The sequence below is a fragment of the Magallana gigas genome, chromosome 9 (genome assembly GCF_963853765.1).
Source record: "Magallana gigas chromosome 9, xbMagGiga1.1, whole genome shotgun sequence".
In the NCBI taxonomy this organism is placed as follows: Eukaryota; Metazoa; Mollusca; class Bivalvia; order Ostreida; family Ostreidae; genus Magallana; species Magallana gigas.
In genome coordinates this window covers 28271328-28287497 of record NC_088861.1, presented here as the reverse complement: position 1 = coordinate 28287497, position 16170 = coordinate 28271328, and the positions used below count along the sequence as shown (strand labels likewise).

At 34.9% G+C, this 16170-nt stretch overlaps 2 protein-coding genes across 3 annotated transcripts in view; both read left to right on the top strand.

Annotated features, from left to right (window-relative positions):
* LOC105332958 (tyrosine-protein phosphatase 10D) overlaps positions 1-16170 on the top strand; it is a 46664-nt gene that overhangs the window by 12178 nt on the left and 18316 nt on the right. The window contains exons 1-5 of one of the 2 annotated variants that reach the window (XM_011435720.4): positions 7737-7896; positions 12605-12860; positions 13572-13921; positions 14622-14814; positions 14907-15185. In XM_011435720.4, the coding sequence (XP_011434022.3) occupies positions 7849-7896; positions 12605-12860; positions 13572-13921; positions 14622-14814; positions 14907-15185 (1126 nt within the window). In that variant the 5' untranslated portion in view covers positions 7737-7848. Of the gene's footprint in view, positions 1-7736; positions 7897-12604; positions 12861-13571; positions 13922-14621; positions 14815-14906; positions 15186-16170 lie in introns of those variants that run through there. The other variant, XM_066070539.1, reaches the window with a different exon arrangement.
* Positions 1318-3751, top strand: LOC117691273 (E3 ubiquitin-protein ligase TRIM71-like). Its single transcript, XM_034476967.2, has 2 exons — positions 1318-1445; positions 1744-3751. The coding sequence occupies exon 2, from the start codon at positions 1778-1780 to the stop codon at positions 3446-3448; it is 1671 nt and encodes a 556-aa protein (XP_034332858.2). The 5' UTR covers positions 1318-1445; positions 1744-1777; the 3' UTR covers positions 3449-3751.

Here is a 16170-nt window from a genome sequence, read left to right as displayed (position 1 = left end):
ATATAATGTATCCCCCCCAAAAAAAAAAACTTTCTCGGAGCATATTTAAATACATGTATAAGGTTCTCTTTCAAAATCGAAGCTACGTGTTTATTATGTTGATTTCAATGATTCTTGTTTCAAAAAATAGTTTATCTATCCAAACACAGTTTTTTTTCTCTATTTTTAATTTTGCCCATCTCTTTCATTTCATTATCTTACTATTCCAGGTGATGAACAAGCAAGTTTCCAAATAAGCCATCAGACCCCCCCCCCCTCACCCGTCCCCAGCAATATTTAAATTTCTTTAAATTTGCATTGTAAAATTATCAAAAATATGCCTCAGACCCCCACCCCCCCACCCCCCCCCCCCGGGGAAACTAAAAAAAAAAACTATCGGATCCTCCCCTGGAAAAAAAATTTCTGGATTTCTGAATCCACGCATGAGCTGGATCACTAAGTACTTCATTCATTGTTTGAATACATATTTTGGGTAATTTTACTATGTATTTGGATTTACAAAGGATGGTGGGGGGGGGGGGGGGTCCGAATCTCCAAATCCTCCGCCTTTGTAGATCCGTGCATGTTAATATACCAAAAATGTCAGTTGGGGAAGGGGGAGGGTATAGCGCTAATGTGCCTGCGTTTCAGTACGCAAGTTCTCCAGTCCTTTAACCAACATTTTATTTCTGAGATGCATTATTCAGAATTAATATTTGTAAGCTCTTTCTGAATACTTCTACCAAATCAATAGAAGTTTCTAGACTATTCAGACTGTTGTATTATCCCAACTTCCCATTTGATTAATTATTTCGTCATTTTTTTTCTGGAAAAAAGGAATAAATAAAAACACTGAAAATATGAATTTTACATACTGCATAGTGTTTTTGACACGTACATGTAGCATTAGAGAGGCAAGAGCGGGGGCCTTCCTAAACAACTTTTTCTCGTAAAAAACCTTTTAATTAAGCAATTAAAAAAAATATCATTGCGTTGCACCCCCCCCCACCCACCACTTTTTCCATTTAAATAAGTTGAAAAGAAAGTAACGAACAAACGATGTAAAGATTATAAAAGTTTTAATTTATTTAAATTGTTTTTCAGTTGTTGTGGAAGTCGAGACACTGACTGAATCTGATCCAACTGATTGACAGAATGAGATATAGCGTCTGTGTACTCCTACCGTAGATACCTGTAATACAGGTAAAAGGATATAAAGTCTACATGCCAAAAAAAAAAAAGAAACCCGACAAATTGAATGATTTTTTTTTCTTTCAGTAGAGAGAGTGATTATTTTATTTGTAAGAAATGCACGGAAACTTTCATAGTATATATGTATAAATAGACGCTCCCTCGTATCCACCACTGCATTTTATCACGTGTCTAGACGGAGCGCATACCAAGGCCATAGCGGCCAGACCAGGAAGTAGATACATGTACCTGAGTCGCCATGTTGGAAAAAGAAGGTTTGTGGTTTGTTTATAAACAAATAACCATTGTTTTTATGAGCTTTTCATAACAAGCGTTATAGATTTTATCAGTAAAATGTCCTGTTTTATTTGTAATCGCTAAATGGAGTTAAAATGAGCGAAGTGTATATAGATTAATCAAAGGTCACAATACAGAACGTAAACTGGTTAATTTACAACTTGCTAAAGTTCACCTGTTTTTTTTTTCGGGGCGCTCAGAAATAACCAGGTTAATGTACATATTGGATACTTAATTTAGTTGATTTGTGATTTGATGATTTTCAATTATTTTCAGCATTTTCTAAACCAATCTATCAAGGGGTCTGACCATGGACCGCCGTACTTGGGCCCAGGATGTGTTACGGTGTCATCTCTGTGAGACCCCGGGCCCTGCTATGTACTGTGACATTTGCCGAATACATCTGTGTAAAGCCTGTGTGGGGGAACATCTCTCTGATGAATCCAAAGAACACAAAGTGGTAACATTCAGAAAGCGGGGATTTGCACCTGAATGTTCAAAACATTCCAAAAAATTGTGTGAACTTTATTGCGAACGATGTGACTTTCCTATTTGCGTGCAGTGTGTCTCCTCTGGTGAACATTTAGGACACAAAGCAGTTGAAATTTTAAAAAGTCTTGAAACCAAGAAAGATGTACTACAGAGAGATTTAGATGAATTAGAGAAATTAATTTATCCCAAATACCAAGAAATTGTATCTAATATCCCAGTTCAGAAAGCTGATCTGCATCAAAACTCCAAGAAATTAACAACAGCTTTACACAAACATGGAGAAGACTTGCACAGAGAAATAGACACTGCTATTGAGAAATTGAAATCTGACGTGTATGAAATAGAATCCAAACACCTGCTTGTCCTTGATAAGCAGGAAAATGAAATCAAACACAGTATTTATGAAATTACAAAGTGCATTGCTGATCTGAAGAAATTACTGACCTCCAATGATGTCAGCCTTTTCTCTGCTCACAAATCTAGGAATGCTGAATTTAGGAGATTGCCTCCTAAACTCACGGTTTCCTTACCAAAATTCACCCCTCAAAAGATTAACAAAGAACAGATTTATCAGCAGATTGGTTCTCTGTCAGCGTTATCTATCAAAACAGAAGAAAATGGCTACACAATGGATTCTCCCGGTGCTGAGTCCTATCCCCCAGACAAACCGCTCATTGATGTACCACGGATCATCACAGATATAAACACCGAGTATGGAGAATCTAATAGATTATGTAGTGTGTCCTGTCTGAGTGATGATGAAGTGTGGACGTGTGGTGAGGACAACATGATGAACCTCTACAACCTCCACAGGAAACTAGTGAAATCAATCCAAACCAAGTCAGGGATGATACCATGGGACATAACAGTGACACAGAGTGGTGAACTAGTTTATACTGATCCCGATCATAGAACTGTGAACATAGTGAAGAATACACAGATACAGACAGTGATCAGACTACAGGGATGGAGACCTCTCAATGTCTGCAGTACCTCCTCTGGTGACCTCCTGGTTGTCATGATCACTAATGATGAGAAACAAGCAAAAGTTGTGCGTTACTCTGGCTCCACAGAGAAACAAACCATTCAATACAATGACAAAGGACAACCTCTCTATTCATCTGATGTTTACACTAACTACATCAGTGAGAACAAGAACCTAGATATCTGTGTAGCTGACTATATAGCCAGTGCAGTAGTGGTGGTCAATCAGGCCGGGAAACTCCGGTTTACCTACACAGGTCCTCCCTCTACTACCAAGGGACCATTCAGACCAGCCGGCATCACTACAGACAGCCAGAGTCGGATCCTGACAACAGACTGTGACAACCACCGTATCCACATCCTGGATCAGGACGGACAGTTCCTCCGCTACATTGACAACTGTCATTTACAGTATCCATGTAGTTTATGTGTGGACACCAGAGACAACCTCTTTGTGGGTGAATATAAAACAGGTAAAGTGAAGAAAATCCAATATTACATGTAAACAAACTGTGATCATAATGTTACCCGTCAACAAAGTGAACATCAAATAACAATGTAGATAATTATTAACTGATTAGATTTGTAAAATGTTTTATATCAATGGACTGTTTATATATATCAAAAGTAACACAAGTGTGTTTGTTGCATGTTTCATCAAACTATGAAGAATGTAATCATTGGGAGACTCTGTATTTATAGTTACATGTATGTATAATTATATGCATATGATTACTGTATGTTTCTGTATTTTACATACTTTACATGTATATATTAAAAAGGAATGAAATAAAATATAATTATTCAATATGTGTTCAAGAGGTATAGGATAATTTCTTTTCTCTGGAATTTTTTTTTTTTTACATTTTTGAATGCCTGGGGATCTACATGTTTATACATATGTATTAGAACTTATAAATATTAGTATTATTTTAGATGCAACCTTTTGATATTGATTCAAGAAATAAGAATCAATATAATATGAATTGGTTAGACATGCATAGACTACCTTTTAAAAGATCTTGGGTCCTTTATGTATGTTAATTTTTGAAGGATAAGAAAAATGTGATTTGAAAAAAATTACAGCATTGCCTTTCGCTAAATCTCTAGTACATATATTTTTATGATAGCATTCAAGTCGATGTCAAGAGTAGTTAAATTATCATTGATTCAAGCTTGATGTGTTGCAAAATAGAATAGATTCTAAAGATATTTAATGAACACGGAAATCTTGAAGGTCATGTGGGCCATGTCCAGAGTACATTGTAATTTGACCCTTGACTCAATCAGTAGTATTATCTACTTCCTATGGGTACCAGTGTACTAGTTTGATGTCTGTCCAGCAAAGAGTTCCCCACTTTTTTTGCAAATTTAGACCTATAACCATTAGGCACATAGCAGCACAGAGGGTTTAGCCCCCCACTTTTTCTTGCCGGAAATGTAATAGTTCCTAAATTTACCTTGAAAGATTGAGAAGTTGGAGTAATAGGCATCCTAACCCCCCCCCCCCCCCCCCCCCCCCCACGGATTAGGAATTTCATGATTCGGGAAAAAAAATTTAGGTAAGAAATTTATTTTTAAAAGTATAGGTATTCCCCCCCCCCTCCCCCCTCCCACGGATTAGGATTTTCATGATTTTAGGAAAAAGTTTTTTTTCTCAATATTTTTAAGGATTAGTCTAGCCCCCCCCCCCCACTTTCAATTTGCTTCCGACGCCAGTGATAGAGGGCTATGGTTATATCTAACTTGGCAAAAACTCGGTTTTACAGGATCAAACCTATTAATGAGTTATCTCCCTTTGATCAAATTCTCATCTTACGATCTGAAATTTTATTTCGATCGGTACTGGTAGGCCTGCTTAAACTGCTGCTTAAACTGCTGTGGTAATAAACAATTTTTTTTCAGAAATCATGTGGTATGCTTTGAAAATTTATGGTTGACATGGTAGTGTTTAAAAGAGAATGGGGGGGGGGGGGTAATAAACCGCATTTTAAAGTCAAGGTTACGGATTAACAAATTAGTTGATCGTAGATAATACATTTTTGTGCGTTGACATTAGACAAGACATATATAATACGACGGTTAATTCAAGAGAATTAATTTCTGACGTACATGTACACCCGTCATTCATTCAATCATTCATCTCTTTTCATGAATAAAAATAGAGCGGCAATTAATTTGTTTAGAGCGGAAATTGTACATAATGGTGTACTTATCTTTTATTAACATGTCCTTAATGATTTAAAAATTCTTGTTATAATCATTTCACCTGCCACACCCCCCCCCCCCCCAGAAAAATTACCGTTGGATACGTTCGTAAAATTTATACATAAAAACAAGGAAGCGTTGACTAAGGATACAGGCACGTAGCACATGGGGGGGGGGGGGGGGGGTCAGCAGAGGGCTCCTGCCCCCCTCTCCCCATCTTTTTGTCGCAGCAGAGATTTTTCGTCGACCGATCTATAAACTGGTTAAAACTGAATCGTTTAGATTTCAGTCCTGTCAGTTTCTTTAGAGCTGTGAATTACAATTAATTTCCGTAAGAAATAGAGAGAATCATACTAATGGGTGCTTGTTGACAGGACCGTGCACTCTCTCCCCCTTTTAATCAATATTTTTTTTTTTAATTTTTTATTTTCCATTTCTTATCTCTAACAACCTCTTATATAGTTTTTCGTCTCAAGTCGACAATAACAGAAATGTCAGGACTGGTTGTTATTTTCTATTCACTTTCGCTTTCCATATGTTGAACGTGGACGTCGGGCAAGTATTCCGAGACATATAAATATAATCTCTGCTCATTGCAAAAAACATGAAATAGGAGATGAATTCCATTACATATACTTAGAGCTCTGTAATTCATTGCAACAAGAACGCATTCAAAGTTTATTCTAAAAAATATCAAAATAAAAAATGCTGTTAGTTTTAAATTCATAATGTCTAGTTCAAAACAGTGTTGTTGTTGTTGTTGTTTTTTTTTTTTTGGTATTTTTTAAAAAATCTTTTTTAAAAAGGAAATTATGCTCTTTTATTAGAAAAATAATCAAGACCCCCCCCCCCTCCCCTCGGGTAAACGGATTTAGCTTTTATACGTATTTTGTTTTTTTCTTTCGTGCATTCGTCCACCCCCCCCCCCCAGTATATATAGACCCCTGGAATTTTATTCATTTTGTTAAAGTAAATTATCCTTTTAGGACATATTTCTAATCTAATTTATACATTCATCGCACATTCATCGCACACAATTACCTAAAACAAACATTTTTTTTAAAAATCAGACCCGCTACATACATGTATTCCATATACACAGATTTAAAAAAAAAATAATCTAATTTATACATTCATCGCACACAATTACCTAAAACAAACATTTTTTTTAAAAATCAGACCCGCTACATACATGTATTTCATATACACAGATTTTAAAAAAAAAATGTTTGTTTTAGGTAATTTTGGGCAATGAATGAATAAATTTAATTTGAAATATGTCATAAAAGGATAATTTAATTTTAAAACAGAGTAAAGTCCCGTGGGTTTTTATAATTGGGGGGGGGGGGGGGGGGGGGGGTGGAAGGGGGGGGGGGTCAGTCCTATGATATTTCCGACTAAGGTTCAATCGGAATAAAACATACATTTTGTGGTAAAGCATTTTTCATAGAAAATTTTTTGTTGTAAATTCCATAACAATCTGCACAGGATCGATATTCTAAAAAAAAGAAGGTAACAATTATTTATACTTTATTCATGTACTTTAAAATTATGTATTTTCGTGGTCCCGTGAATGAATAACTAAAATGAATTGCAAATTCGACTTCTAAAAATGGATTGCATAAAAATAAATTGCTTTTAAAGCTATACACGCTATAATTTACGTCAATTTTGAATGACAGTGAAAACGCATGTGTTTGTCTACTTATAAAAGTTATCCTTAATCTGTAAATTACAATGGTGAATTCCATCTCGTTACAAAGATATAGATTGTTAATTGTTGATTTTCCTGCCAGGAAAATATACCTTTTCATGAATATTGATGAAGGAAGAGCGAAACCGACCTCATTGCGCATGTCCGCGGAGAACTTGGTGGTCGTTATTGTTTGCCTAATTAAATATCCAACTTGATTTTTAATAAGCTTAACATTTGTTAATTTGAAATACATACATGTATAATGAGTAAAATACGTTTGTCATTCACGATACCCTTACTTCTGCATTAACACTTATAGGATCTATAAATAGCACATAGGGGAAAAACACAGGTCTACGTCATCTTTTTAAAGGAAGTATTGATATTTAATCACAGGCTTGTATTTTTTTCTTTTGTTTGTACTCGTGTATCGGACAAATTCATGCTTTACTGAAAATATCCTTTCCTTTGTGAAACTATCACAATTATGAAGATGTTGACCCTTTACCAGTTTTGGTATGATAGGCTAAATTTAGCTGTCGATATCACGTGATAGATTGATATTCACGAGGAGGCATTACTTTCCTGGCAGGAAAATAAATAGTTTTTATTGTTTATTATTTGATATATTTGTTACGTGATCGAATTGAGCATTATAATTAACAGAATAAAGGTAACTTTTATTAGTATTCAAACACATACATTTTCCCCTTTATTCAAAATTGACGCAAATTATAGCGTGTATAGCTTTAAAAATAACATGAAAATTAAAAAAAAAAATATTTTAATTTACCGATTTAAACCAACATAACTACCCCCCCCCCCCCCAAAAAAAAAAAACACCACACAAACCGTTTATATGGAAGTCGGGTTCAGAAAACAAAAAACATCGAGATCGTCATACAGGTTTTTTTCGCACACAAAGTTGTTGGGAGAGGCTCGAAAAAATATTACTCATGAGAAACTTATTTGTTTGTTATTAGTGAGAAGGACTTAGCCACATGTTTTATTCGGCGATATGTGTGACATTAGCTGTTTTTATATCTTTGGTAAGTTAACGTTTTTATTGATTTGGTCGATTATAGACATATTGTTTGTAAACATGGTAAACATCTTTTTAAAAATACAGGGTAACAAATTGATGGATTTTTGACGTCAAAATTGAACGTCAGTTGTATTAAGTTGAAAACTTAAGTTGCATTATTTGTGCTGAAAAATGCATCTTTGTTTTAAGTATCTTGATCAGTTACTCTTTCATAAAGAAATAGATCTGACCCCCCCCCCCCCCCCCCCGCCCCCCCCCCCCCATCAACACACACACAACACACCACATATGTCAGCCTGAAAACTTACAGTTTTGTATATAGGCTTACTAATAACTAAGAAAACGTTTGCTACAATGTGATTTTTTTATCAACATATTGATTGTTTATAACCTATGAATACCAGTTAAATCAGGTATCATTACTTGCACACTAGAAAAAGAAAAGAAAATCCACTGAAAACTCAGGTCTTCCTTTTCATTGAATGCATGTTAATGAAACAGCAACCACGGGTTTTGATCACTATCCTTATCTCCAATGCATGTTAATTTAAGAGGTGTACTTGTATGCTGGTCAGTTTCTCTTAAACATGCTTAAAAATAAAAATGCATTAAAGCAATTGTCATAAATGCATCAAAAGTTCATTTTTGATATGGTTGAATTGGGTTATTTTTAGATTTGTAAATATGTATGTTTGGTAAACAATATGAATTTGAGTTGTTGCAGTTCAAATTTCTCCTTTTGACAAATTAATTCATCAACAAAAATACAGTATTGCTGGTGTTCATTATCATGATCATAGGGTTAAAAAGGTCATTTACTGTCAAGGTTTAAGCAGGTCACTATGAATATTTTGAGCTTCTTGACATGTACATTTATCATGTTTGTAGAACATGTAAGATATGGGTAAAATCACACGAAGACAAACTGAGTAAATTGCTTCATAATTTGTTTTGAAATAATCATATAATTTACTAACTTGAAATTTAAAATCAGCTGTAATGAGGCTGGTTGATAAAGGATCAAATGAAAGTCTGAGGTCATGCAGGACAATGCTGATTTCTTTCTTCTGTTAGTTTGCAGTTTTATTTGAAATCAATATTTAATTATTGTTGTATTATTATGTAGATAATGTATGTTGAAGTTTAAATTTGCCATGATTGTGAATATCATTATGATTAGTGAATTACCATGATTACAGGGATTAATTGTTATTCAGAAATCAAAATTGGGTTATGTACCAAATTTTATGAAAGATTTATTGAAATTTGGAAAATACACATTGTATAATAAATATGTTACTAATATTATTACAAATGTAAACATGTACCAGTGTGTAATTGAATTTGCTACAAACATGTCTGTATCCTTCACTATGGACAAATTTTATTAAAGAGCTAGGGCACCTTGTGCTTCTAGAAAATGTCAGATATTCAATTACCTAGTGTTATTATGAATAACTTAAAGATAGAGTCATATGTAAGCAACAGATAATCTGATATCCACATAATATGGAGCATATCATATTTCAAAGCTGGAAAATGGCTTATCCACGGATAACATTGTTGTATAAGGCAGGTGTGTTGTGTATAGTGTAAATGGAGAAAAACAAGATCTCTCGATCTAAATACTTGATAATTTGGTTATATATACTTGGGTGTGATGAAGGACAAACCTAGTACTTTACCCTTTAAAGTGTGACTTGTGAGAAATATATTTGTATGCATAGCAGATTGATTACAACTTCAATATTCATTAACCCCATATTCAAAGTGTCCTAGATGTGTTTATAAGAACATATACATGGTATAAACATGTACATGCAGTTTCTTGACTAGTTTTCACTATAGTTTAGCATTTCTTTTGGGACCTGATATATTTAAAAAAAAAAATTGAAAAAATGTACTCTAGAGATGCCTGTAGAAAACTTGCTAATTTTTAATATGCTGTATACATGCACAAATCAGCATGTAAGAGGAAGGTTAATGGTTTAAGCTTAGTTACCAAATTACTTTCCTACTTTAACTATCAGAAGAATGCATTAAATGGTGGCAACACACTTTGCAACTTTATCCATTCATTCTTAAACACCTATTTGTGCACCCATTTTATAATGATACAACTCAGACAGCCTAGTTTCAGAAAGGTGGTAAAAGGGCTCATTTTTGATATAATATCTGTATGTTGAATCAATTGAATATTGATTCAGTGACATATATATACGTGTACATGTATTATAACAGTATGTTATTACTAGTATATATCTGGATTCATTTTCATTTGCTTAGAAACATGTACCGTTGATGTTTCTGTGTATTTAAAGCAATGAATATGTTGGGGGCTACAAAACACAGAGTGTTAATTCTCTTAACCAGCCATGCATCATCATGGCCCCTCTGTCTTCCATCGTCCAATGATTAAATCGTGACCAACAATCCAATACACACAGATGACACATACACACACAGTGTACAAAGTACGTGGAGTAGAGTACTAGTTAGTATATAGACCATGTAATAAAATACCTCAATCCATGGATGTGCATACTTGATTCATATATAAACGTGGTGGTCTATGAGTAATCAGTGTCATAATGATAAAAGAAACACCTGTAAGCAATATGCTACAATGTAACATGTATTTTGTACACTAGGCAGTATCCCCTCTGTAGTCAGAGGGGGTTTCAGGTATCCAAACATGCGGGGATCCAGGAATGTTTTCCGTATGGGGTCCAGTTCTCATATTCAAGCTTTCTAGGGGAGCACGAGGCAGATTTTGTGTAATTTTACAATGTAAATTTAAGAAATTAAAATTTTCTGGTGGATGAAAGGGTCCCAGGACCCAGACTTTGGAGGGGAGGGGGGGGGGGGGGGGTGGGGGCCCCCCTCTGCCCTCTAGATCCATGCATGCCAACTATTGTGAAATGTATTGTTTAGGATAGATGATTGAGTTTAAACAATTTTCAAAATGCTGATAAGGGAATATCATAAACAGGTTAGTACATGTATATGTTAATTAGGATTGACTTAAATTTGACTAATTGGAATCTACATGCACACATCCGAAACTGCTGTTTCCCCTTCCCCAATCTCTTTGACAATATCAGAGCATAACTCTTTTTATCTATTTAATATATTATAGTATAAAACTTAACATTCACAAAAATCTGAAACAGAATTACATGTATATATATTAACATACATGTACATATCTATGAGATCTTGAACCATTACACATTTAAGAGCCTAAATCAGTTCAGTGTTTATATTTTGAATGTGCCAACATTAAACAATGTTGAATTGTTTTTTCTGGAGAGATCGTTGTACAATTGACAGCTAGAAACCAATATTGCTTATCAGTCCATAGGTTAAGTACAGTATAAACCCTTGTATACTCTGTGTATGTGTCAGCCTAGCCCCGGGGGTGAGTGTAATTCATGGACCGTCCCCTGGGGACAGGACAGAAACACTGACACAGCGAGAATCAGGAAGATTATAATAGCAATAACACTTCCTATAACAGGGGATAAACAAGCTTTAAGTTGGGTAATTTTCACATTATGTTTTTAATACAATACACAATTAATGTAATTTTAATTACATATTCATTACATTGTGCATCTGCATGCACCTGTTAATGCAAGAGGTTAAGGGTCCCTTCCTCGTGCATTACGATCTTATCATGTCTTACATGTCATATATGTGTAATTTTTTTTTTGTTTCAAATGATTGTGTGGCCACTGAAGAAGACAATATGAAGCATGTGTTTAATTCATTTTTCAAAACAAAAATTAATGTGCTTATAAATATGACATTGATTTTCTTAGTTATTGACATGGAGAAAATGCTCAATTTCTGAATGGATGCTAGTTCATAACTTTCAACTTTAATGGAGATATGTAACTATGAAATATGATTAAATAAAAAAGATTGCCAACATTCACTGCAAACAAAAAATATAGGAGCTACATTTATAAACAGGTTTAAAGATGCCCAACATGTACTCCTACATGTTGAAATGAAATAAGACCTTAGGAAAGGCAGGCTTGTATCATTCCAGTTGATTGATTTCATCAACCGATCTGATCATGAAATCGTGTAATCTGTCAGTTGTGAACCTACGCATTTATGACCTCTGACCTTCAGTTCAGACGTCATTCAATGCATGATTAAATCTAATATTTGACAAAAATGTGACTGGAGTTTTTCATCAAAACTTTCAGCTTGGATTATGTTTTTTTTTATGCTAGTTTTATCTCATTTACTGAACTGCGTAAAGTATAATTTTCAAAATCCAGTGAATACATTTTTTTCTTTCCACAAAGTGAAAAACCACAATTAGCTGCAAATAATTAAAGCAAATCATAACTTTTCTTCCTGTATTAACCCGCTATTATATACAATATACAGTACTTACTCCTTTACACTAGCTGTATAAGTTTTTAGTAATTTAAACTTTTTCAATATTACGATGTATTATGTGTACTCCTATAAACTGAACTGAATCTAGTGAGTACAATTGTTTATTTGAATATACAATGTCATGTAGATAGGTCCATGCACTCCCATTGAAGAGGCTGCATGTTCCTCTTCCTTTAAAATAAGTCAAATGAACATTATATATACTGATATATATACCGTATGTTTTTTTTCAATAATCATTATAATAATTACATAATATATTTTTTTCTAAATTGTCTTTTTTTAATGAATAGGTCCACTCCCAAGAGACTGTCTCCACCTCGACCTCTGAGTATGAGCTGACGGTCAATATCACAGGCACTGACCCCAGTAAACAGTACCGCCTGGGCTATGGAACCACCTCCGATAACCTAACTTGGATTGAGCTGGCCGGGGGTGATGCTGCCACCTATCTCCTGTACCCAGTCATTGGACTCAACCCTGGGGTCACATATAGGGTCAAGGTCGAAAAATCGGGGTCAGAAATCTACAATCAGGAGGTCACAACCAGTATGTGTTTATCTCTTTGTGTTGTTTACACCCACACCTAAATGAAAATTAAGTAAGGATGGATAATACATGTAACATAGATTCTTACAAAATTTTACTTTTAAAGATTGACACATGTGATGAGTAGGCTATTTGTATTTCACTGATTAGAAGAAGGTTTTTTTTTTTAATGTTGGAAGTGGGTTCAGGGTTTCTAGAATTATGATGATGCTCAGATTAACAAAATTTGAATCATGAAATGATGTGTATTTGAATTATTAAGTTAATATGGTATTTCTTACTCTTTACTAAACTTTTAAAGAGGGAAATATTTATTGGTATATACTTGTTACAAAAATTGAGAAGACACTGTGGTTGCCTCTGGTTTCTTCTACATTCATTGATTAGAGTGCCAATTTTCATAGATTTTATTGTTAAGTTGATCCACCAAATGAAATGTAAGTCTTTTAGATCAGACAACACATCATATTGCTAAGACCATGTATAGTCAACTGATAAATGTATGTCTTCTCTTAACTGTGAATTTTGATACAACACTCGAAAATTTATGCCCTTGCATTAAAATTGATGAAACCACAGGGTTATTATATTAATTGATTTTTGTAAAACTCAGGGAAATCAAACCAATTATAAACTTGGAAGATAAATTTTAAAAAATCCTTGTTACATAGTGATTTATTAGCTAACATTGTTTTTTTTTTTTGTTATTAGACCCACTACCACCGGTGAACATCCTGGTCACATCAGCAGGAACCCACTTCCTGACCATCACCTGGGAAACGGACCCCGGGAGCACCCAGGATGGGGGCCGAGTTCTGTTATCCTCCAACGGGTCAGAGGTTATGACCTTTGAAGCGACCTCTGGAAAACAGGTCAATGCCACGAACCTTCAGCCAGGGGTCAGGTATTCCATCAGTGTGATAACGCTCAGTAGAGGGAAGGCCAGCGTGGAGTCCCAGCCCCGCGCGGACAACACCGTGCCCCTACCCCCCACTCTGACCTCTGTGCAGGCCGTGGACACCAAGACCCTGATGATTACCTGGACTACCCAGGGAGACCATGTAAGGGGTTTCTGTTAAACACGCAACATCATCAAACACACCATAATATGGTTTTATCCTATTTTTACTGACTCACCGTACTAGTAAGTTACATGAATAGACTGATGAATATAAAAGAAAGAGTTATCCAACTTTGCATATACATGTAGATTAACTGTGAGGTTCTTCCATTATCTGAACTGAACCTGTATTTGGTTTAAAGAGTTAAAAGTTTTGTTTGTCATGTTTGTTCAAACTAATAAATCAGGGTGTGAATCAGATCACTGGAGCTCAATAATTTAACTTTTATTTTTTTAAGGCAATTAAAGTTTAACAAGTTCACATTTTATCTCTGTCTCACTTTTACAATTTAAAGAAATATATCATATGATGATAAAGTAAGAGAGAAGAACTGAGCTTATATAAATTTTCATGGCCCCAGGGGCGGGTACAGTCTCTAAACAATAGTACTGCCAGTCTGACTCTTAACCTTTTTTTAACCTTACTGTACCTTTTCAGGGAAGATATATTCTTTTGAAAGTTTGGTTGGGTGGAGAAAGTTTAAATGAAAAATCCATTGTATTTACGAAAAGTATGACTATACTAGTACTGTCCATAGAGGATGATGTTCTTTTGATATATATTATATTATAAAATGATGTTACAACAGCCTGTGGATGATGAGCATGTTATGTATTAAATATATCCATTCTCCCCACAGGATGATGTGCTTCTGACTGCCACCTACAACGACACGACCAACGAGGAGAAGACGCAGAAGCTGACCTGTAGGATGCTGTTCACGTTCTGCCTGGTGGACGTCCTCGGGGTGCCGGGGCAGAAGCTGCTGATCCAGGGCAACACCACCCTGGGGCAGAGGCAGAGTAGTCCCTACAGCACCTACCACTCCACAAGTAGGTTTAGGCAGGGTCTTACAGAAAAAGTTTTTCTTTCTGAAAAAGTGAGAAGTGACACGTACATGTATGGTTGTCTTATACCCTTCCAGAACCAGAGACAGTGCTCGGTCTGCTAGACAACTCCAGCTCCACATCTCACCTTCATCTCACCATCCTACCCCCATCCTACTCCTACTTTAACCTGTACAACATCGAGGTGTTCCGAGACAACGACTCGGAGCTAGTGTTCGATCAGAACATCTCGTTGGCTCGTGATGAGACGGACATATTCCTGTGGAACTTGACGGCAGGAACTCTCTACAACTTCTCCGTGACGACGCGAACCATCTGGGAAGAGAGCGACATATTCTCCACAGAGTTTGTGACATGTAGGTCAATAATATTTTGTTATTGAGTGTCGGAAATAAGGACGTTAATTTGTACAAAATTCAAATGTAACAGATTGATTAATTGTTCTAATTAGTTGTAGTCAATAATTTCTACAAATGATATAAACTTAAGTTTTTTGACCAATTTAAAAGCATAATATGTTTTACGGTGCGACCGTTGGGGCGAGCACAGCATGTGATCAAACAATTAATTATAATAAATTAATAAAATAAAATTAACAACGTGAAATTTGAATGCCAAAAAATAAAACATACCTATTTTTCAGTAAATTTTCATTATTCATAGTTTATAAGATTTGTTATAATTTATTTATATGTAGAACAATAGTTTAATCTCAGATACAATGTTGTTAAATAATAAAGATTTTAATATATAAATATTCATTGCACTGCATCTCCTCTTTTAAAGTGATTGTGATTATGATTGATTGATTGATTTCCCCCTTTTTTGCAGTAGACATTTTTTCTTAAACTTACATATAAAACTTGACTCATCATAGAGCTCCCCCCATGCTAAATTTTTTTTTCATTTTTGTCAATTTATACATAGAAAATCGACTTACCATGGATTTGCCCCTCCACTTAAAAAAAAATAATTAATGTTTAATTTTATTTTTAATTTACGCTTAAAAATATTTGCTTATCATGTTAAAAGAACATGGTGTTGTCCCCCCCCCCCCCCCGCATGTAATAAATGGAAGTGAAAATAAAGAAACCATTGAACTGCTAAAGAGCTAAAGGATTAGAATTTTCATGATTTATATTTCTTTTTGCTTGCAAAGATTTTTTGGATGAGGTTGCCATCCACCCACCCACCCCCTTTAAAAAAAGGCGCTGCTACGTATAACGTTACGTTTCAGGAAATTACCGTAATTATAGTGAATAAAATATTTGTGAGCATTCATCCAAATTAGTGCAATTTACAACTGTTTCCTGTATCTGAAGAAATGTCCTTATTCGTCAG

Excerpts from the sequence above, each read along its gene's own strand:
- LOC117691273 (XM_034476967.2), top strand. The coding sequence starts at position 1,778 with ATGGACCGCCGTACTTGGGCCCAGGATGTGTTACGGTGTCATCTCTGT.